This window comes from Hemibagrus wyckioides, linkage group LG17, assembly GCF_019097595.1.
Source record: "Hemibagrus wyckioides isolate EC202008001 linkage group LG17, SWU_Hwy_1.0, whole genome shotgun sequence".
In the NCBI taxonomy this organism is placed as follows: Eukaryota; Metazoa; Chordata; class Actinopteri; order Siluriformes; family Bagridae; genus Hemibagrus; species Hemibagrus wyckioides.
In genome coordinates, this window is record NC_080726.1 from 4,130,705 (window position 1) to 4,155,449 (window position 24,745).

The following is a 24,745-nucleotide window of genomic DNA, read 5'->3' on the forward strand; positions in this document are numbered from 1 at the left end:
CCGTTCCTGCTGGAGAAAAGCTGTCTGTCACGTACGTTTATTACATCAGTCTTCTGCTGCATTTATATCCAGACAGAAACGTCCCCTGAATCCGAAGTCGGACTTGTTTCGGATCTAAACAAAACGTGTAAATGAATGACAGATGAGCTGACGAATGAACGCATGCTTTCGTCCCTGCTGTTCTAGCGTCTCACAGCGATTATTGGATTTTCCTGCTCGGGAAATGATGCACTGGATTAGTTGGGATTTCGGTGCATTGAGATGTTTGTTCAGACTACAAATGAGATGTGGAGAGATGCGTCCGAATCTGGTTTGAGCGTTCGGATCCTTCAGGTGTAAAAGCGGTCAATTGTGTTCTAGTGAAAATACATCAAGGGAAAAATAGAATCTTAGAAATATTTACATGAATTTTCTAGTATTTTCTAGACAAAGACAAAAAACAAAGAAGAAAACATGGTCGTATACATACAGAGTAAACACAAGGCTTGGTACACAGGCAAACACACTGACAATACTTTACATATTGTAAACGCATTAGCTAGCCTATATAGCGGTAGCCTAGAAGCTAAAGCATGATCCGGAAGTGTTAAAATCCCGGTGATGTTTCCCTCCGGCAGTTGGGCAGTGGAATTTATTTTTTATTACTCTCTCTTTCTCTATCTATCTATCTATCTATCTATCTATCTATCTATCTATCTATCTATCTATCTATCTATCTATCTATCTATCTATCTATCTATAAAGTGCTAAGTGTCAAGTAATATAATCAGTGCTTCTGGTACTTGTCATACATCACCATGCTTTCCCAGGGAATCCCTGTTCTGTTGACCAGATTATAATAGTTTCTGGCTACAAACCTAGGCCAAGGTACACAGCGTACAGAAAGAGTGATTATATGTTTTTGGTAGAAGAGTTTCTGCTTCTCAGCCTCGATCACAGCTGGTCTGGTTTCAACCACCACACACTGGGTGATGTATTTTTCTCCTCCTCACTTCAGTCACTGAGCAAAACATGTTCATAAGGTAACCCTGTCCTGTAGAGCTGACAGGAAAGAACCTGAAGGTCAGAAGATTGGAAAATGATTTGATTCCTAAACAGATAAATTGATAGACATTTTGTAATGTAACAGCTGTAATGTTACATGGTTCATACCTTGCTGGCCCTCCAGGAAAGAAGAAGTCGAGCTCCTGCATCTGTACAGTCGCAGTTTAACCCTCTGCTTTCTGCTCGACTGCTCTGTAATTTACTGAAACTGCTTCAATAAATCATCAGGAACAATGTGTTTCTCTCATGTGTAGGATACTAGGCTCTATTTGTGGCATGCTGTTGACTTAAAGGATGAATGAATGAGGGAATGAATGAATGAATGAATGAATGAATGAATGAATGAATGAAATGAAATGAACAAAGGAAGTAAGGAATGAACAAACAAACATGATAGATAGATAGATAGATAGATAGATAGATAGATAGATAGATAGATAGATAGATAGATAGATAGATAGATAGATAGATGGATGGATGGATGGATGGATGGATGGATGGATGGGTGAATGAAGTAAGGACGGAACAAACAAACAAATGATAGATAGATAGAAGAAACAGAGAGACACAGACAGACAGGCAGACAAAGACACAAACAGAGAGACACAGACAGAGATAAAGACATAGATAGATAGATAGATAGATAGATAGGTAGATAGATAGATAGATTAGTAGATAGATAGATAGATAGATAGATAGATAGATAGATAGATAGATAGATAGATAGATAGATAGATGGTGTTGATCTAAAATAATAAACAAACAAACAAATAAACCATTTTAGATTAGGTGCCATGGCTTGAGAATTTAAATAGAATTTTAAAATTTAAAATTGATTTAAATATAAATGTTTAAACATGTGAACATAAAAATATTATTATTATTAATGATTAGTAGTATTTTTATATTTATCAATTCTTAATTTTTGAAAAATATTTATTTTTTATATTTTGTGTATTATTTATGTTATATTAATTCATTTTAAATATTGAAACATATAATTGTATTTTGTATATTTGTGTTGTTTGTATGTGTGTGTGTGTGTGTGAGAGAGAGAGAGAGAGAGAGAGAGAGAGAGAGAAACGGGCATCCTCACCGCGCATGCGCTGTTTCCTCTCCGCTGTCCGCCTTAAACCCGGCCGCTCGTCGGTGCTGCGCTCTACTGTGCGCGCGAGCGAGAGGCGAGAGCCACACACGGCGGAGGGAAACGCACGCGCTGCGGGGCTCAGACCCACTTTTGCTCGTCCGGTGGTCTTGAGTCAAACACGACATAAGTCGCGAGGTGGGAAAAAATGGGATTATCGGTGTGACCGGATGAAGTGCGTCACACAGAGAGAAGAAACAGCGGAGGCGAGGAAGCGACATGCGGAGCAGTGACACGCAAAAACACCGAGAACCGGGAGTGTGGAGGAACTCTGAGCCCTAACACACACGCGCGCGCGCGCGCACACACACAGCGCACATACACACACACACACATCTCTTACACACTTCACCGTGACAAGGAGGTAAGAGATCTAATCTAATGCACTGTTCATTACAGTCGGATCTAATAGAAACCTGACAATCTGGATTTATTGATGAAAAGATAAAATAATGTTTAATATTCTAATCATTATTAACATTAATATTAAAGTTCTATCTTTATTATTTTTACAGTCTTTCACCCTGAGATATGATTAAAGTTTGTGTATCTAATCTAATCTGACACAGCATGGATCAGACTTAATGTGACTGTAGATGCAAACAGGTGATGGACAGACACAGGCGTGACACCGAGGTGTGTGTGTGTGTGTGTGTGTGTGTGTAGTTTTATTTGAACCCTCATTCTGTCTAACAACAAGTGAGTAGTGAAATGAGAGGATTATAATGTTAGGAAGGCAGATCAGGACGAGAGCCGTGTAACTGCTGATTGTTTATAAATGACAAAGGAGTGTGTCTTCATTTTATAACGGAGATGACAGATGAGACACTGGAACACAAATACACCAAAGCTCAGGCTATCTGTCTATCTATCTATCTATCTATCTATCTATCTATCTATCTATCTATCTATCTATCTATCTATCTATCTATGTTCATTCATCCATTTGTTTGTTTTTATTTGACTATCTAAATATTTACTCATTTATTATTCTCTCTCTCTTTCTCTTTCTCTCTCTCTCTCTCTCTCTCTCTCTCTCTCTCTGTCTCTCTCTTTTATTTTATTAAACATATCTCTCCGTCTACTTAGTGTTCATTCATTCATTCATTCATTCATTCATTCATTCATTCATTCATTTATCTATTTTTATCTATCTATCTATCTATCTATCTATCTATCTATCTATCTATCTATCTATCTCTCTCTCTCTCTCTCTCTCTCTCTCTCTCTCTCTTTCATTCACCTATTTTAATATTTATCCATCCATTTGTCCAATGTTTTATTCCATTCTCCTTTTTTCACTCATTCATGTATTTTTGTGTCTACATATTTACTGACACATTGTTTATTCTATCTATCTATCTATCTATCTATCTATCTATCTATCTATCTATCTATCTATCTATCTATCTATCTATCCATCCATCCATCCATCCATCCATCCATCTATCTACCTGCTATGTTCATTCATTCATTCATTCATTCATTCATTCATTCATTCATTCATTCATTCATATTTGACTCTCTCTCTCTCTCTCTCTCTCTCTCTCTCTATACCTACCTATATCTATCCAATGTTTATTAATTCCTTCATTCATCTAATTTGATTAATCTATCTATCTATCTATCTATCTATCTATCTATCTATCTATCTATCTATCTATCTATCTATCTATCTATCTATCTATCGATGAATGAATGATTATTGAGTATCTGCTCTGTGTGTGTTTTGCAGTTTGATGGTAAACTGAAAAAGACTTGAGGGAGGTGTAAAAGAAGGGAATGTCAGACGCAGAGGAAGGTGAATGTGTGTAAGGTGAATATGACGTGTGCGTTTAAGGCTTAATGACGGAGTGTAAAGGTGTGTAATGGTGTGTTTGTGACAGGAAGTGAAAACAGGAAGTTCAGAGTGAAGCTTCAGCAGAAGGCCATGACCATTTCACTTTAAAGGAACAGATATCTATCTACTAACGGACAGTGTTTTTCCTGTCGATTTCTTTAACCCCCCTGTCTCTGCTGCGAGTGTGTGTGTGTGTGTGTTTGATCACTGAAGCTTTATTACATATGGAAGGACAGCTGTGTGTGCAGCTGTGTGTGTAAATATGAACGATTTTAAGATCTAAGCACAAGAAAATGTAAGTTTATGAGAATATGGTGATTTGTATGAAAGCTTTGTCTTTGGAAAAGTGTTCTTTTTAAAACCCCACATCTCATTTGTTTTTAATCACAGTTGCCTTTATAGCCCTTGACTTCATGAGAAGAACAGCAGGAAAGCAGTGATTAACAATGAACTGTAATTATATACGGTACATACAGTATTTTATTCTAAAACATTTCACCCTCACTAGATTCTAGTTTAATACGCAGGGCTTGTTTATTATTATTATAAAAATGTTGTGTCAGTTATCAGGGATCGAGCCGTTCTTATTAAATCTCCTCACGCTCTCAACTATTGATCTAAAAATAATTCCACTGTATCAACAGCTACAAAGATCACTTTTATACTTCATAACAGCTACAAAGATCACTTTTGTACTTCATAACAGCTACAAAGATCACTTTTATACTTCATAACAGCTACAAAGATCACTTTTATACTTCATAACAGCTACAAAGATCACTTTTGTACTTCATAACAGCTACAAAGATCACTTTTATACTTCATAACAGCTACAAAGATCACTTTTATACTTCATAACAGCTACAAAGATCACTTTTATACTTCATAACAGCTACAAAGATCACTTTTGTGCTTCATAACAGCTACAAAGATCACTCTTTCACACAGAGAGGGAAAAAGTTAACCTGATCAACTAAACACAGTAACTTTCCTACTAAAAGTTGATCACTTGCTGCTGTGCTCTTTCAGGAAAATAATCAACACAGAGACATGATAAAGAGTCAGTGTTCCTATACGTAAAGATGTAAAGCTAATTACAACACATTCCAAGGTGTTTTATTCCTCTTACACCACAGCAGCTAACTAGCAGGTACTGATTAAAAGAACGGCCTCCTGGTGGTCCGGCAGCAGGATCCTGCGCTCTTATTGTTGCGGCCCGGGTTCGATGCCCGGGCAGGGCGCCACCCTAGCCACTGAAGAGTTAACTCTCTGTGCCGGTCCTAAGCCCAGATGAAAAAAATGGGAGGGTAGCGACACTAGTGTAAAGCCTGTGCCAAATCATGCCGATCGAATGATCCGCTACAAAACAGTGGACCCTGCCATTGCACTGGACATATGCTAAGATTAAAGAAAAATAGATTACAAGAACAACTGTTGTCCATATCTTTTACCAAATGCCCTTTCTTTTTGGAAGTGAAAAATAATACATATTTTAATCCATATTCATGTTAAATAAAAATCCTGGTGTCAGGTGTTTCTATGGTAACGATAACATACAAGAATGAGTGCTGGTGCAAATCAGGCAGGGAACACGGATCAGGTAGCAACTGGGGCGGATAAAGACAACAAAAAGCTTGTTTTGTCTAATAAGTGTCTAATAAAGGAGAAGTTTGTAATATAATTAAGGCCAGAATTTGTAGTACATTTCCTTAACTTTATTTAAATTCTTTAAGAAAAAGAAAAAAAAGTGATCACTGGGATTAGTCTGCAGTTAAAGTGTTCAGGAATTCTCTGAGCCAATGAGCCAATAGCATTTGAGATACACTATACCCACGGCCCACGCCCACATCCACGCCCACACCAAATTGAAACAACCCTGACAGTATCTTAGAGAACGAGCTAAACATGTAGTACGGTTCAACAAGAATCTTTATTCAGCTGTGGAGGATTTCTCACTGCTGCCTTCACCCACGCCTGTCGCCTTTAACTAGGACGACGAGATGCTGAGGTAGTGATGTTCTGGCACTGAACAGCCCCAAGTTGGTAAAACACTTCCTCTGCCAACTCACTCAAACTCCACCATCGTCCAGACATTAAGAAAAGAGAAAAGTATAAGAGCCAAAGACACACTGATGCTGTTTACCGTTTACTGTTTACATAGGTATAGGTTCTAGAGAGCATTTAATTTTGCAGTAAAAGACTAAACATTAAAATACAGGTAAAGAGGCATGAAAAATCTTTACAGTTTTTACAGAAGTGGTTAAAAAATGAAACTATTTTTAGATATGACCCCTGACATTTATTGGTACCTATATTACTAGTGAATAAGTTCTGAACCACCATATTTGATTTGGTAACCAGAGAGTGTTGTTGTAGTGGTTAAAAAACATCTTCTTAAAAAGATCTGAACCTTTTCTTTGAGTCTTGCAAGAGCTAAGCAAGCAGATGTTGAAAAATTTCCACTGGGTATGCAGTGCAATTGCATTATAACCCTATCTATGCACACTCTCATTTGTGTGTGTGTGTGTGTGTTTGTGTGTGTGTTTGTGTGTGTGTGAGATGCACATCCTTTCCCAGGTGTGTTTGTCGCTCTCTGACATAATCCTGCCTGGCCTCTGCTGCACTTCTTCTCCGGGTTTTGTAAAGACTCCTGTTCGAATTTAGCGGTCAATAAAGCCACGGTGCGCTGTCATTTTAGCAGGGGTTTATCGAGCGGACTTTAGTTGTCGGGATTTGTTTACGGGTGTGCAGTAAATCTGCAAAATGCAAATGTGCCTCAAGCAACGTACATAAATAACGTAACACAGCTCGATCCAAAAAAAAGAAAAAAACGGACGATTGGCCACATATCGCTGTGGCTTACAGGGCTTGTAAATGTCGGCTTTGGCCCGGTGAAGTGGAGCGGATTTGACGTGGGTCAGGTGTGAGGGCCCTGTTTACTCCTTTACAGATAAACAGCTGTGCGCTTCACAATGAATAGAGACCAGAAGATGGAAAATCACTTCTGCTCACTGCAGTACAGACATACGATCATACAGAAGCCACTGATATGAGAATTTCAAAAGTGAAATCTAAAAATCTAACAATAACATTAGTTGATTTCGTTCATTCTTATCTTTAACAAGAATATAAAAAGGGATTGTTTTTTTTCTAAACTTGAGAGACACTTTTAGAGGATTTATGTTTAAATATCGGGCATCATTTCATATAATAGGTTCCATAAAATATTTTTATATTTCAAAAAAAAATTTTTGTCTTTGGTTGTTTTTTTTGTTTTTTTTACATTTTCCCCAAAATTTTTTGGACAACGTGTTGTATAGTGTATAGTTGTGCGTAACACAAATAAAATCTGGATATTCATGCAAATTTCATGTCTCATATTGTATATTATGTTCAAGAATATATTTATATATATATTTTAAAAGATTATGTTTATTTGCTTGTACAGATAATTCTATTTCTGGTTTTTCATATTTTTCATAATATATATATATATATATATTTACATTTCGTGTAAATTTCATGCATCACATCATATTTTAGGTTTCATAATATACAGTATTTTTAGATATTTTTTTAAATCTTTTTTCCTTTTATATATATATAGCTCTGGAAAAAAATAAGAGACCACTGCAAAATAATCAGTTTCTTATGTTTTTTTCTTCCAGGTCCATGTATTGGTGAGATGAACAGTTTTGTTTCATTTTTTGTGAACTGCTGACAAAATTTCTCCTCAATTCAGAATATAACTATTTTTATTTAGAGTGAATATTTAAAGGAAATGACAACACATCAAAATAACCCAAGATCATGCAGTATTTGCAGATCATTGTAAATGCAAATCATTTGTAAAGAAATTGGGTTAATGCGTTGGCTAAATAACATTAAGAGATCAGTATTTGGTGGAATAACCCCGATCTGCATGGGTTTTGGCTCCATGATCTCCACCAGTTTCTCACATTGCTGTTGGGGAACTTTATACCACTCTTTTTGCAAAAAAGCAAACAGCTCAGCTTTGCTTGATGGTTTGTGACCATCCATCTTCCTCTTGATGACATTCCAGAGCTTTTCAATAGGGTTCAGATCTGGAGATTGGGCAGTGGTCTCCTATTTTTTTCCAGATCTGTATATATCTACAGCATACATATTTTCTGAAATTTCCAGAGCACATTAAGCTGTACAGTGTTTTTGGGAGTTATTTGATGTTTGGCTAAAACCTGAGCATTAGCACCGAGAACATTATAATAAATTGAATAACTTTAATGGTGGACTCAAGAATGATCCTGATATTCCCGGAAATTTCCCTGTTTCCCGGACATAAATATCTCTAACATGTCAGTTGTGTAGTTCTTCATTCTTATATGAATTAAATGAAAAGGTTGGATGATAGCAGATGCTTCATATACGATTTTTCAAGCTTACTTAGCAGTGCTGTAGCTTTCAGTCTCATGACTTATATCGAGTCAGAAATTTGCTGCTTTTTTGACTCAACTTTTAATTTAAATTACTGACTCAATTTAAGCTAAACTGCCAGTCATTACTTCACAATGACCTGATCTCTGATACCTGTGAGTGAAGACAAACGAATAACTTGCATGATGAAGATCAAAACTGACATATAAACCATAACTTTGATGATTTATTGTTTTGCCATGATATGGTATCATGCCAGAGTTCCCTTTCTTAACCCCTTGTCCCATTACTGACAATTGTAGCATGTGGATTGAAGTCGAACTCTCAGGCTGCGCTGGCTTTAAATATATTTTTAATCAAAGCCTTTAGCTAATAAATAAATGTAAAGATACAGCACATTCAGTCTGCAAGAAGTTCGCTTAAATAACATTTGAGCCCAATTTTACGAGTTAAAGGAGACAGATTGGGGTCACGGCATGCCCTCGGAGCAGTGGGTCACCTCTCATACCGTGTGTCTGTTTTTCCCCATGGCGACATGCAAAGTAGAGCAGAGAAAAAGTTCTTTAAGACGACCAGGTGAGTTTCTGTCGAGCCAAAGTGGAAAAAAAGGTAATTGAAATCGGGACAAAAGACAAGCCAGTCCCTGACGCCGAGCTCTTCAACAATACACATTGTCTAGCTGTTGAGTCGTATAATGGTTTTATACAGAGGACACAACACCAGGCAGCATCTTAATTAAAGACACTGCTTCTATTGAGCGGTGAATTTTTATAGATAAAATTGTAAACAGCACTTAAATTGAGCTTTAATTGTAGTGCTTGGTCAGCTTCTCCTCAGAAACTTGGGCATGTTTTTGTTCCTGGAGAGCTCTTTGAACAAAATGCACAAAAACATTATTTTATTTATTCAACAAATCAATATGGTGAATTAAAAATGTGATTAAAACTGCCTAGAATTGGCAGTTAGCAGTGATTCAATTAGTTAACGAGTGACTTAGGGTGGGGCAGCATGGTGGCTTAGTGGTTAATCACTGTTGCCTCACAGCAAGAAGGTCCTGGGTTCGAACAGGCAGGGGCCTTCCTGTGTGGAGTTTGCATGTTCTCCCCATGCTCCGGTACTCTGGGTACTCCGGTTTCCTCCCACAGTCCAAAAACATGTACATTAGGTTGATTGGTAATTTTAAATTGCCCATAGGAGTGAGTGGGTGTCTGTCTATATGTGTGGCCCTGTGATGGACTGGTGACCTGTCCAGGGTGTACCCCTGCCTTTCGCCCAATGTGTGCTGGGATAGGCTCCAGCAGATTCCTAATTAGGAATAAAGCGGGTATAGAAGATGGATGAATGACTTAGGGCGTGGCCTCCTAGACAAGGTAGCATGGTGGCTTAGTGGTTAGCATGTTCACCTCATACCTCCAGTATCCTGGGTTCAAGTCCCGCTCACTGTGTGTGTGGAGTTTGCATGTGAGCTACAGTATAACTACAGTGTTCCATTCAGGGGATTAAAACATGTCTGGTGCAGTGGGGATGAGTCTCAGACTAAACCCCAGTGTTGTGGGCTTGATTCCCAGCTCAGATGTGATCTTTTGATTTTATTCAAGGTTTTTTTTGTTGGTTTTTTTTTAAATACGTGATCAGATTATGTTGGTTCAGAGACGATTAGCGTTATTCAATTCAGTCACGTGGAACTAAATTACGTGTTTGAATGAAATAAATACAAGCTTTTTTTTTCACTCTGGGTTTGCTTGATTTTGTTCTGTTTGATTATTAAACAAAAGAATATTATAAATAACACAGATGGATTTTGTGAATTAATATTTACTCAGAGTCAGACAAGCGTATATTATTTGTGTCACAAAATGATGCAGTTCAACAAAAAAGTGGACATATTTCCTCAGCCATCTACTCAACCTCCATGTTTCTGTTATGGTTAGTGTTTTAAAAACCTTTTATTTCGCTTTTAAGCCAACCAAAAGGGCTGTTTTGTGTACAGTTGAACCGCGGCATGCAAATTTAATCGGTTCTGGAGGCAAGTTCTTAAGGTGAAAATTTGTATTGCAAAACAAATTTTCTTATAAGAAATAATGTAAATGCAGATAATCTGTTCCAGCCACCCAAAAATATGACCAATATGACCAATATGAAGCGTATATAAACTGCATGGCTACTTACAAAGAACAGAGAATTTCTTGCAAAGTTTCGATTCTTAAGGTGAAAACGAAGGGCATATGTATGCCAAGGTTCCAGAGAACCTCAGTTAATTACAGATCTTTTAAGTTATGTTTATGATGGAGATTTCTGTAAAACTCTAAACATAAATGTAACTGATAAGAGGCAAAATACATCATTTATCCATCTGCTTATTCTTTAATTTTGTTCTTCATTCATTTATTCATCTTTGCCTTCAGTGAGCACTTTATCTTGGTCAGAGTCACAGTAGAATCTATGCTGGGATCACTGGGCATGAGGTAGGAAATAAATTCTAGCTAATCTACTTCCTGAAAGGAAGTAGTTTTGGGATGTGGAAGGAAACCCTACGGAGAACCTTGAGGAGCTCAGACGGATACGTGAGAACGTTTGAAACTCACTCAGACGGTAATCCGAGCTCAGGATGGAACCCTGGACCTGGAGCTGTGAAGCAGCAGCGCTATCACTTATCCAGTAAACCAAAAAATATTACATTCCTCCGTTTTCCCCGTGGAGAATAATGCGGTTATGCATTAGAGAGAGGATGGTCCTGTAATGAAGAACGTTATGAAGTCCTGTGTCTTTACTTTACATAATTATAACATCTAATGAAATAAGTAACTTTCTAATGTAGGCCATGGTTTAATTAACATCACTACAAAGCCTGTGGCTCGTATTGGATAGAAATGAGTCTGTGTATATACGGGAAGAAGCTCGTTTTAAAATTCCACTCACTCGTCGACTCACAAACACCTGGATTTATGCAGCTGTAGTGTATATAGAGAAGCTGTCTGGAACGGAACGCTGACTTTTAAACCTGAGTGGGCTTTCAAAACCGTTGAGCGACAGATTGGCGTCGGGATTAAAGCTTTAAAGCCGGGTACCACTCCCTAATCCGCTTTCCTTTCCTTATATCAGGATGAAAGTGAACCTGTTGAAAATCAATATAAGGATTATTTTTTCAAATATAAACCAAACCTTATCAAACATGAGCTGAAAGATCATTAGATTTGTGCACAGTGATCCGTATTTAAAAAATAAAACACCACCAAAATACCCTATCTCATTGGGGAAAAAAGTTATTTTGCAGTTTTTGGGGCCAAAAATAGAGTTTACCCCTGTTTGATTGTGTCCATGATCAGCTTTGAATGTTTTTGTCATGTTTCACTCCACAGTGGAGGTTAATATGAAGCTCATATGAAAGTAGACACTCAGGACTTTAAGAATTTGTAGTGTTTCAGAAGGATTTCTGTTTTTCCCCTAACCTACTAGGAGCAATATATTCATAGAAATGTTTTCTTTCCACACAAATGTTTCTATCTTCAAAGTAAATGTTGATATCAAACCCATTTCTACTCTCTGAGATGCTCCAAGTGCTTGTTCATCTTAAAAGCAGCTCAGATTTGATCTTCAACCAGTAAAATTCAGTGTAAGGTTCTCCAACAGAGGGAAAAACACACGTCTAAAACACACTGAAAGCCGACAGACTCGTTTTAGATCAGACTCACAGCCTGAACATCATTCATTTCTTTATACTGATTGAAAACGTCCCATAAGTCTGTTTCCATTCCATGGGTGTAATGGAGCACCAGTGTCCTGGTAAAAAGGGTTAAAGTATGCTGACTTTATACTACATTGTCTGTAAACGTTGACTGATGAAACCTAACCGATGTGGTGGTTCCTTTTGTTTAGAGAGTTGCTAAATGCTAAAAAATGCTATACGCAAACAAACTAATCACGGTGAGACACGAAACAGGTGAACACAATACGATAACAGCAACCTAAATGCTAATGTTACTGATAGTAAAGTTCATAGCTTTTGTTAACTAACATATTAAAGAATGTCAGTAAAATGAACCATAATGTAAAAAGTTAGTAATATATTTGTATCAGTGATCCATTTCTTTTTAAATAAAAGGTGTAGAATCTAAAATATACATGAACAATTGAACCACAAGCACCTTTTTTTATTTTTTTTGTCTGTGATGCCCAAACTAGCCTTCAGCTACAGTTAGATTTATAAATTTTTTATCTAGAAACTTTAAAACTCTTTCTTATTCTTTGAGAAATAATACTCTGTCTAGAGTTGCTCAACAATCTAAACTGATGAGGATCAATAAGATTAGGTTTTTGTGCACTCTGGTGTTTTGTTGAATTGCCTCGATCTGATCCCAAGCAATGAAAAAGCTAGAGTTTTTATCTTATAGCTTTTCTTTTTAAGTGTCTCCAAGCATTTTTTTTTTTTTGAGTAGCAATAATAGGCTAATAAAATACTGAGAAATGCTGCGCTAAGACTTTTCTGAAATGAAAAGCGCCATCTGACAAATCAGTTTGTCAAATTCTGCATGCGCAGGTTAAGTGTATATTTTGTTATACAGAGCTTCAGGGATTACTTATTTTTGTTGGCTGACCTGGAAGTGATCATCACTGTGGTTCTCTCGAGGGAAAAAAGCAATAGGATTGTTCTACCGGCTTTTGGATTGTTCCAGAAAATAATCTCTGTGACCAATAAAATTTTATGAATCTTACAGTTGTGTTCATCGAGATAATCCTACGGTGGTTGAGAAGTGGAAAAAACAATATAAGAAATCATAAAGCACAAGGACAATTCAGACAAACCGGAAAAGGTAGAGTGTGTGAATGAAATTCTTACCTCTGATTGGACGAGACGTCTGTCACTCAAGATATACAAGATGTAGGAAATTGTGTATCTAGCTTTATTTCTTGTACATGTCTGGAGTTCTGCCTTCACTTTAAACCATATTTTGATCAGCAACTTTAAATCTAAGAAACCAACAAACCTATATATTTATATTGATGAGAAAATAGAGTTCATTCAGCGCTACTTTGAGGAAGGACGTTCATACGGCGTGATTTTGGATATACTGATAGCGTATCATGGCGTAAAGATTAGTTTGCAATGTCTGTCTAAAAACACACATTTAAGAGAGAAAAAGCTGGTGAGGTGATGACTGTTCATGTAGCTTCTTTTTTCATGGATGTTCCTCACTTTAAAATGATCATCAATAAAACTAAAATAAAAATGCTAATGAAATTGTTTTGGTGAATTAAACACTTCTGGTGTACTGTTGTAGTGAAATATTCAAATCTAAGGTGGACATAGTAAATCTGCTTCATCCCATCACGCCGTCAGATGTTCATGAGGCTACGTGAAACTTGTCTACGTGAGACAAGAAAAAAAAAAAGATAAATCCTGCAAACAAAGTGTCTGCCAAGTCTGCCATTTTTCTGGGATGCAAGCTGTTCCTGTCTTTATTACCGAAAGAATTGAGTAATCAGCAGCTACAGAACGCTTCTGAACCAAAGAAATCCAGCAGCCACCAGTCACTCACCGTGCACCGGCTGTGGAATAATGAGCCTCGGAGCTGATTGACATTCTCAGCATGATCTCAGTGATGGTTTCCCCTGGAGAAAAAAAAAAACCCCGCCGCCGCATCCTCGGCCTTTATGCAGGATCTGGGCCACTCGCCAAAGCTAGGTCCAGAACAAGGGACAAGAGGTTACAGGGACAAAAGCAGAGGATTAGTTAGCGGAACTGGCTTTTAAAGCAGCGCTGTGGAGTCTGGGGAAGATTTTCAATCACTGTCTTACAATAAATTAAAAAAAAACAAAACATCCCGAACGTCTCGCATATTAATCTTTCTAATGAGCGTGCCATCTTCAAACTCGCAACAGATTTATATTGTAATGACCCTTTTTTCTTTTCTTTTTAAAGTTTTTGCTTTAATTAATGGTTTCCTACATTACCCACAATGCAAAATGTTTAAAGTCCTGCTCGTAATGACCTTGCTTCATTTTAATCAATATAAAGAAATGAATGATGAAAACGAGTCTGTTGGCTTTAGACGTGTGTTTTTCCCTCTGTTGGAGAATCTTACACAGAATTTTACTGGTTGAAGATCAAATTTAAGCTTCTTTTTAGATGAGCAAGCACTTGGAGCATCTCAGAGAGAAGAAATGGGTTTGATATCAACATTTACTTTGAAGACAAACATTTGTGTAGAAAAAAAATAACCCTTTTGGGTTTTTTTGGAACTTCTCTATGAATATATCGCCCCTATTAAGCTAGGGAAAAACAGAAATGCTTATAAACACTACAAATTCTTAATGTCCTGAGTGTCTATTTTCACATGAGCTTCATATTAACCTCCACTGTGGAGTAGAACATGACAAAGACATTCATAGCAACTAAAACAGGAGGAAACTACATTTTCTGGTTCTCTTTAGCACTGATGTGGCCTCAGACTCATTAACAACTCATCGTATTTGGTCCCTGGTTCTCATGTATTGCCGTTCTATTCCATGTTGCAGTGATGTTCTGTAATAAACAAAAGGAGAACATTGGTTAGGAAAGTTGACATTTAATGTGATTTTCTCTCCATGTATCAAAGAGTGCTGCAGTGTCTTCCTTTGAACACACAACCCCATGACCAGACATTGTACAGTGTAGTAGCCGTAGTACCGTACACAGATCTCCTCAGGTTATGGGGTCTGAGATCATTCCAGATGTGTACAAATAGGCACGAGACGCCTTCGAGCGCTCAATTCACAGTGAATAAGACTCTCGACGATGAAAAGCAGTTGTCACAGAGACGAATAATGTCCCCAGACGTCTCGTGTGAACTGTTTGGGTTTCACGTCCTGCGCTCCCGACTAATCCCACATTCATATTCATAGGCAGTCGGCTGATTATTCTGTTAGCACTTAAAATTAATCAGCGCAGGTTCGTGTTTGCCTTCCCGTTGGTCTCAGCAGACGGATTGAGAATGAAACAGACTAAGTGAGTTGTGCAAAGCTCAGCTCCAGCGACTGGCAGGAGTGCAGGAGCACAGGGCGCCGGGAGACGCGAGACGCGAGCCGGCCCTCCCGGAAACTTCAATTAGCCTCGTTATACAGCGTTTGTTTTTCGAGTCTTGTAAGTGCATATCAGCATTTTTCTTTGGAGTGGAAATAACAGTCTGATTAGGTACTGAGAAATGCTGCGTAAGTACGATTCTGAAATAAAAAATGTCTGTCTGACAAATCTCTTTCTTGCTCAGGTTAAGCAGATCATATATTAGAAACGTTAATAATAATGTAACATTCAGCTTGTAGGATGTGCTTATTTTTAACTTTCCTGTTCACAGACTTACGACACCTACATAAACCCTTCATACGAGCTGGTATAAACCTATAAACTAATTTATTAACTCCAGTCTTCATCAGTATTTATCAGATTTGATGTCAAGCACTAATAAAACAACAAATATTTTCCAGAGTTGAGCTCATAACACTGTTATAACCTTGTTATGTCATCCATGACATCATCCTGACTAATGACTCTGTTGCTCAGTGCTATAATCCTGCTAGTATTTGTTAACATTAGTAGAAGTGAGCTCTGGACACTGCTATAAAGGTTTAACAGTTACATCCAGCTTCATCTTATGAATGAACACTGCTGAATTCTGGTTTCTGATTGGTCAGAAGGTGTTGATTCTGTTTCTATAACAACAGTAACGGTATAATAGTATAGCTGTGATGGCACCCTCAAAAAGAAGGAAAAGTAAATGTGTGGGTTTATCGTAGCCGATACTCTGTAGCCGATACTCTGCAGTGGCTGAGCTGCATTATTGGAAGATTTAGTGCATGCTGTGTTTCACGTCCAGTTCTCTGACAACTTTTGACTTTCCTTTCATGGAGTTTTGTTGGTCAGTAAACAAAAAATCACCATAAACACATAGTATAAAACGGATACATTGCATTGGACAATTGTGTACAATACAACCAGACAATTAGCTTGAGTTCTCTGTTTGATTTTTTTCCATTTTATTTTTAAGCCACCACCACTGATAGTGTATTCGTAGGGTGGTGGTGACTCAGTGGTAGGTTTCTCGCATACCATGCGGAAGGCCTGGGTTTGATTCCCAGCCAGTGCCCACACACCAACCGCTGGATGCAGTGCCGGTCCCAAGCCTGAATAAAATGGGGGGGGGTTGCATCAGGAAGGGGAAGCTGTGCCAAGTTGTTGTGCGGACCAGTTGTTCCGCTGTGGTGACCCCTCACACATGTAGGGAGCAGCCGAAAGTTCAGCACCAACAACCATCACTACTAATGGTGTATTCAAGGCATGTTGGAAAAATCATATTTACGAGTTGAACACACATGAACAGCACCACAAAGTCATAATTAAGAGTGAAAAACTTTGAGCACCAAGTTTCCGAGTTGGAGGCGTGGATGAAATGGATGAAACGTATGTGGTTGATGGGAAATTTGTTGAAATTTAATGTTTACTTTACTCAGGAGCTGACAACCAAGCTAACTGCCTGCACAAAATCTGATACAATTCTACAATTATACCTTATTCAATTATAATATAATATGTAACGATAAAGGTTACAGCGGCTTCGTAAAGGGATTAAATACAAAAACACCCCGATGTGAAATTCTTCACTGTTCATTTTCTAGTAGAGTTAAAGAACCTTGCTGCATTTTTTTTGTAGATAATTAAGAGAAGTGACTGGAATGCATCTGAACTCGTAAATACGGAAGACTTGAATGTGCAAGTAAAACTATCCAGAAAACACATATATTCTTGTTCTGAAATGTTTCTGAGATGTTCCTGAACATTAACCGTACATATAAACAGATGTAAAACAAACATTTTTAATATAAAAAAGTGGGCTGCTCTTCATTATGTCACTTTCCTTACAGTGGCTGGAATGGATTATCTGCATTTACATTATTTCTTATAGGAAAAGTTGTTTTGCAATACAAATTTTCACCTCAAGAACTTATTTCAATATTGTGTCATCTGTACATGCTGTTGTTCTTTCAGTTGCTCCCTGTTCAGAGTCACCACAGCAGATTATCTGATATACATACTTGACTTGGCACTGGTTTTACACCGGATGCCCTTCCTGATGCAACCCTCCCATTTCATCAGGGCTTGGGACCAGCACTGAGATTTAATCCCTCAGTGGCAAGGTTAGTTCCCTACCCAAGATTTGAACCCAGCTTGTGGCAACAAAAGCCCAGGATCCTGACCATCAGGGGACATGATGTTGCCTGTACATTAAGATAAAAATTGCTCAAGAGCAATTGAAGGATGTTGGAACCAAAGCTTTATTAAAGTTTTAGACATTTTATCACGTATCTGTTGTCAGAAAGGGCTTAAATATGTTTTGTGTAGCTATATAAACACCATGTTTCGATCACATCTTCCAGAGTAACAGAGACTCAATCCAGCTGTGGTAGGTTAACAGCAGCACGCTGTATCAGTGTCAGATAAGGATCTAAAGAAGGAGAGAGGAGAAGAGTGGAGGTGTCAACTCAGCCGGAAGACTTCCCTTCCGTTAATGGAGATGTATAACCAGTAAGACCCTCGGTGCACCTGATCCATAATTTCCCTCCGCTCTCTAACCTTCAGCTTTATCATCCAAGGATAAAAAAGGGAACAATGTGCCTTGACTTGTATCTAACCGCTTTCTATTTTTACTTCAGGTTCCTGGAGGTTTCCTGAGTGTACAAAGACGACAAGCGATGGAGCACGTCTTTGCTGAAATTTCCTGCAGTGTGATAAAGCCAAGTCAGAAGGATGTGAAGAAGGTTTCCACAAGGAAATATTAAGACTTCGACTTCTTGTTCTCGTGATGACTTTGTGAAACCAAGACGAAATGGCAAAACCCTTCTACAGACTCCAGCGCTTCTTGCGGCGGACTCAACTGCTTTTTCTCTTCCTGGGCGTGGCTTACATCATGGCAGGAAGTGTTCTCTTGCTGCAGAGATCAGGACTGGTGGTTTCTCAGAGGGATAGCTTGCTCCCTCCACCCTCACTGCCTTCACCTCCACGAGCGCTCGAGGCTCCTGCTCTCAGGACAGGGTATGGCATGATGGCTACACGATTGGGTAGAAAAGCCTATCAGGTGGCTCAGACGAGCGACGGGAGAGAAGCACAATGGCTGATGTCACGTAACCAAGAGATCAGACATCTTCGGCGACGCTGGTTCCATAGCCTGATGTCTGAGCAGGATGTGAGCAGGGTTGAGAGGGTTACTCCGAAGAGGAAAGTCAGACACAAAGGTAACGTTAACCTTTGACACTTAATTTCTGATCATACTGATCATTTAGACAAATTCATGTACAGGTTACAGCATTACATTTAAATCACTTATTTTCTTCAATTAAATGTTAAAGGTTTTACGAAACCTGCTCGTTTCGTATTAATGACTTGAAAGAAAGCGATCTGAAACAGGAAGACTAGCTGTTCAATTAACATAAGTAATGGCGCCTTAGAAATTCATGCTACATTTCACATCCATGCTCTGTTTTGTTGAGTTTTTTTGATGTCAGTAAACACAACATTTTTTTAGTTTGTTTGGCCAACAAAATTATTTAATCAGACCCAAAGATAGTAACATTAGAAATGAGGACCAAATATAAATACTATCCTTGTTTGTTACCTCTATCAAGGAACCTACATTGGATGTTTTACGGACGATGCCAAGGACCGAACCTTGAAGGGCATGGTGTTCTACGAATTCCGCAAAATGACCAGCACTTTATGTCAAGACACTTGCACAGAGAGGTACCTCAACAAGTTTTCACACAAATTTTGGAACTAATATCTATACAAAGATCCATTTTGAAAGTTGTTACTTATCTTTAAAGGTAGCAGGCATACTTTTTTGTTTTTTAATCATCTGGGACATAGCCCTGGGACGTGTGTAAAGTGGTTGCTTTTGAAAAGCTTTCTGAATACTTTCTGGAAAAAGTACAGAAAACCAAGAAAAACAGAGACAACATTGTCAGCTGTCACATGTAAGTGATATGTTAGGAATATTACCCAGCTAGCTAAGCTGTGAGACTGTATTGCATTAGCTAGCTAGTTAGTAACAAAACAAAGAAACAGTTAATAAAAATGAATGTTTATTTAGCCCAAAATATGGAGCTTTGAATCTTCTTCAAGATGTTTACTGCTGAAGATATTTCCTCATTCGTGTCCAGCGACGTGATTGTGTCATTTCAAAACCTTGGGATTTAAAACAGGGCCAGTTAGGGAGGCTGAGCTCTGGGGTTTGACAGCATATGTGTTGGGGGTGTCTTTAAAGTCTGCAGTGACGAGGCAACACCTGCTTCATCTCATCAACCCGGAGGTAACCGATCACCAGAGAGACGAGGCGAGGAAGGACTGCCCCTGTTAATTATCCTACAATATGCCAGGGCTTACTTAACAACATGGATGACATTTGCAGTCGCTTTGCGGGAAAATATATAGATGCAATTTTCAGATTTATATCTCGCTACACCATCACGATGGATTTGATATGAAGCAATCAGGATGGGGTGTGAGAGGTGAAGAAAGCCTTTCAGCTTTAATTTAAGGCATTTAAGAAAAATATTCCATCATCCGTTTAGAAATTATGCCTATTTTTTTACATTCATTCCTACAGTCTCAAAAGTAATTGGACAAACTAGCATAATATAAATAGAAAGATTATATTTCATACATGGAAGCAAATCCTTTGCAATCAGTCAATGACTGCATGAAGTCTGGAACCTTCGTCCTGAATCCGAACAGAACGAATCGCCCTATAAACACTAAATAAAGACTTCTATCAGAAGCCACATCATCAATTAACAGCAGTGACCCAGATCCACTGGCAGCTACATACATCCCCATGCCGGAAAACTCAACACCGCCTCCACCATGTCAGACAGATGATGTGGAATGCTTTGGATCATGAGCTCTTCCTTTTCCTTCTTCATACTCTTCCAAGATAATCTTGGTTTCATCTGTCCGAAGAATCGTTCCAGAACTGGGAAGGATTTTTTTTTTCTATTAAAGCGTATTCTGCCTAGTCTTACCAGTGCTTGAGATAAACTCTCTTTATTTCTTTATTCACTGAGGCATCTCTTGATTGTAGACTTTGACAAGGATATGCTCACACTCTGCTAGAGGCTTTTTTTTCACCAAGGAAAGAATTCTGCGATCATACATTTCTAGTCTTCTGTCATCTTCCATGCATTTTTAATGTTGCTGAGCTTACCAGTAAAGTCCTAAACTGTTGATTTGGCCATCTCCCTGATGGTTTTGTTTTTTCACCTCTTTGGACTTCTCACCACTTGAAATCAACTCCATACCTTTTATGTAGGGTATGTAGGGTAAATTAGAATTGGGACAGAGACACAATTTTGGTCATTTTTCCTCTATACCCCAATAGCTTTGAAATGAAGGTATAATTAAATTAACCTTTAATTAAAGGTGTTCAATAAACAAAAATATGGATGGATGGATGGATGGATGGATGGATGGATGGATGGATAGATAGATAGATAGATAGATAGATAGATAGATAGATAGATAGATAGATAGATAGATAGATAGACACCCAAAAATATGACCAACATTTCCAGTATGAAGCGTATGTAAACTGTATGGCTGCTTACAAAGAACTGACCCAAGTCAAGCATTTCATGTCAAGGCTCCTCACAGGAAGTCATGCCACCAAGCTTGGGCTAAATATAGAACAGACCGCCCACACCACCAATCTGTCAACAAAAAACACCTGAAAAATCATCTAGCTTTTGAATGCATGCCAGAGGCTTTTAACTTTTTCGAAATAGCTTTCGCTGACTGAAAAAATGCGTAAAATTTGTATTTTTGCTTGGCTTTCCCCCAATGCAAACAAGTTATGAACGGCTCCCAAATGTAAGCGCAACTTACCCAGTGTTTCATATGCCAAAAATGCTTTGAATGCCGATGCAAATTTCTTGCAAAAATTTCAATTCTTAAGGCATTTCGTAATGAAGGACATTCGAATGCCAAGGTTCCACTGTACGGCAGATTTTCTGCAGATTTGGGTGGAGACGCGTCGTGTGACATCACAACATGCATTCAGCCAAAGCCCTCTTCCATTCACGTCCATTGAGCATGAGCAGACATAAAGTCTTTACATTTCTTCACTAGTAGGAATTTAACAGAATTTCGGGTTCACTCGGAAAAGTTAGAGGAGATGCTAAAGAACCATGCAGAGACAGTGTTTGAATAGCAAAACTTTTCCAAATTTACTGAGATGGACAGAGAGTATTGTACAGAAGACAGATGTAATATTCAGTGTTAACGTGGAGGTTGATGTTTGTCCTGGCAGTTTTGCGAGTTTATTATGAAAAGGATTATCTAAGATATGGGCAAAGAGACTGTCACAGAGAGTGTCTGTGTTTGGCACATGTTCAGCAAAACAGAACAGAAAGAATTTCTAGGACAAAAAACAAAGGATATCTCGGTAACAAGATAAGGTCATAAACAAATAGTGTCACAGACTCAGCCAAGGGCCAGAGTCAGCCCAGGACAGAGCATGCTGAGATATATTCAAAATATATTACAGAAGAATCCTATACTTGATACGATTTCACCAGTTCAAGTCGTTTTCTGCATAAAAGCACCAAAAAACCCCAAAAAAACCCTACTGGATGGATTGAACCTTTCCCGATTTTGTGCAGGAGAAATTTAAATACAGGAAATCAAAAAATAGTCCACCATCCGAATGAAGCGCTAGTCATTAAGATCGATATTGTAAGAACTGACCTTGTGGACGATTTTCTGGTGTACATATTTAATGCGAAGAAAAAAACTGCATTAAAATTGCTACAATTAATTACACAGCGTTTCATGCATTATGTAGTTGTCAGTGATTAGTGTGAAGGGTTAGGATGGTGCATATGTAAATGCTGTTTTCACTCGGAGTGAAATTGGCAGTCTGGGATTTTATTCAGTGCTTTGGCTGAATGTCATTTTTGAAGTGGACATGAGTTTATGCAGACATAAGCAGTAAGCAGTGTGTATAAAGCAGTTAGTGCACCTGGCCTGAGTCAGTGTTGCAGTATTTTAGGAATCAATGAGCTCTAACAAGAGTGGAAGGGGAAGAAAAAAAACCCTAACAACAGACACACTGCCTGTAAAGGCGATTCATCAAGTTCACTCAACTGAATTATTCAGAGCGACCACCTCGGCGTATACAAGGCGCTATCATTTATAAGCATGTACAGTCAAGTACAAGGGTTTGCATCAGATTAGAACTAAAAAAAATGAACAAACTGATGTCATTTCCTGTGTTTGCATTGGTAGCAATGATATCGCTTCCCAATGGCACGTCCCAAGAATTTCAGAATATTTATATAAATAAGTTATATTAGCTTATATGTCCAAGGTTTGCCATTTACACACCATACAGCCAAAAAATTCTGGAAACTGGATCATCAAACCCCTGTGTATTTGTTATAGATCTCTTTCTAGATTTATTCCCCCTTTTCTGAAAAGGTTTTTGGAGCGTGACTGCGGGAATTTGATTATTCAAGGAGAGTGAATTTGGCGTTCCAGTTCATCCCAAAGGTGTTCAGTGGGGTTGAGTCAGAATCAGGGCTTTGTGCAGGAGACTCAGGTTCTTCTACTCCAACCTCAGTTGTTGAGGCTCTGAGTCGTTGACCAGAAGATCAGGGTTCAAGCCCCAGCACCGCCAAGCTGCCACCATTGGGCCTTTAGCAAGGCCCCCAACCCCCTCTGTTCCAGGGGCCCTGCATCATGGCTGTCCCTGTGCTCTGACCCCAACCCCTATGGATGGGATATATGAGGAAAGAATTTCACTGTGCCGTAATGTATATGTAAAAATATAAAGACTACTTACTTACTTACCTTCACAAACTATGTCTTCGTAGAGCTCAGGGGATTTGTGCTGGAACAGGGTTGGGGGTGCAAATACATAGTGTATTTTAGATATGAATTTCTGTCTTGTCGCAGGAGATGCCCACAGTTTTATTTTTAACACTGTGTATTTTTTGTGTAGTATTTATGATTTTTCTATTTAAAATCTCAAGCGATGTAAACTTTATCCCTTGACTATCGCTTGGGTCTGCAACAAATTAATGATTTTAAACAAATCTTGGCTTAAATATGTTGTATAACCACAACTAGGCGTAATTAAGCTCATGCTATCCACAAGAGGATAGAGGAAGGGTTGAATTTTGAATCCCTTCATTTCTAGATTTCTTCCTCATGAGGTCTTAGGGGTTTTTTTCCTTGCCATCGTTTTGGTCATTCAGAATCAAAATATATATTTCTGTAAAGCTGCTTTGTCAGCGTGACTATTGTTAAAAGTACCTTGGATTGAACTAATTTTGAGCAAAATATTATAATTTAGCTGTAAATGGTTGAGAGATTGCTCAGAATCGGAATGAAGTGTTTAAAAGACACGACCGATCTGTCAGTGTTCAGTATCGGCGTTTGAATCCTAATGATTTGTTTAAGATGAGGTCGCTGAGAGCGATGATAGCATTTTAGTGGCTTTAAAGAGCCGTCAGAAGAAAACAGGTAGGCGTGAGCTTGCTGTCTGGCTCTGAGCAGTTAATTTGCAGAAACAGAGCCAGAAAAGGATCACTTCACGTTGCCATAGTAATGTATTGATGCCGGGGATCGACCTGAGGAAAGGATCAGGGAACGGTTGCTCAGTCTAATGTCCACTGCTCATTTCAACAGCTCTAGATCAGGCAGGGACGTTATTCAGAGATCTCAGCTACTAAAGTTTATACGCCGCTGTCACTGATGTGCGTCACAGCCTCCGTGATTGATGCGAACGGATTGTTGACGTGTGCAGAGGTTGCCAGGAGATTTCGTCCGGCCATGGATTCGATGGCCAGGTGGCATCCTGCAGACAGCTGCCACTACAAAGAGGCTCTGGGCTGCACTCCATACCCAAGAGAGACAGCGAGACAGATGTTTAGTGCTGCAAGCTGGCCATTAACCAACTGTTAACCCTCTCCTGGCACTGTCTGGCTTGCAGATAGGATAGAGAAATAGAGGCTCCTGTGCTATAAAAGAGCATCGCTAATCAGCCCTCAGATAGCAGGGTTTTACACCGTGATACATGACGAGACATGCAGATCTGTAGATTTAGAAGCAGTATTTATAACATATGCCTTTTGTTCAGACCTGCAAACCCTAAAAAAAGAATAATGTATAGTCCAGCTAAATAAATAATATAGCAAAAAGAAAAGGAAATATATAGATTTTTTAAATATAGTCTGATCAGTGCAGGAGCAGCACCATTTTTCATCACTCTCCATCATTA

General features: G+C 38.5%; 1 protein-coding gene across 2 annotated transcripts in view; it reads left to right on the forward strand.

Annotated features, from left to right (window-relative positions):
* LOC131368434 (sialate:O-sulfotransferase 1) overlaps window positions 1–24,745 on the forward strand; it is a 64,699-nt gene that overhangs the window by 16,093 nt on the left and 23,861 nt on the right. The window contains exons 1-3 of one of the 2 annotated variants that reach the window (XM_058414560.1): window positions 2,175–2,552; window positions 18,126–18,704; window positions 19,095–19,209. In XM_058414560.1, the coding sequence (XP_058270543.1) occupies window positions 18,299–18,704; window positions 19,095–19,209 (521 nt within the window). In that variant the 5' untranslated portion in view covers window positions 2,175–2,552; window positions 18,126–18,298. Of the gene's footprint in view, window positions 1–2,174; window positions 2,553–18,125; window positions 18,705–19,094; window positions 19,210–24,745 lie in introns of those variants that run through there. The other variant, XM_058414561.1, reaches the window with a different exon arrangement.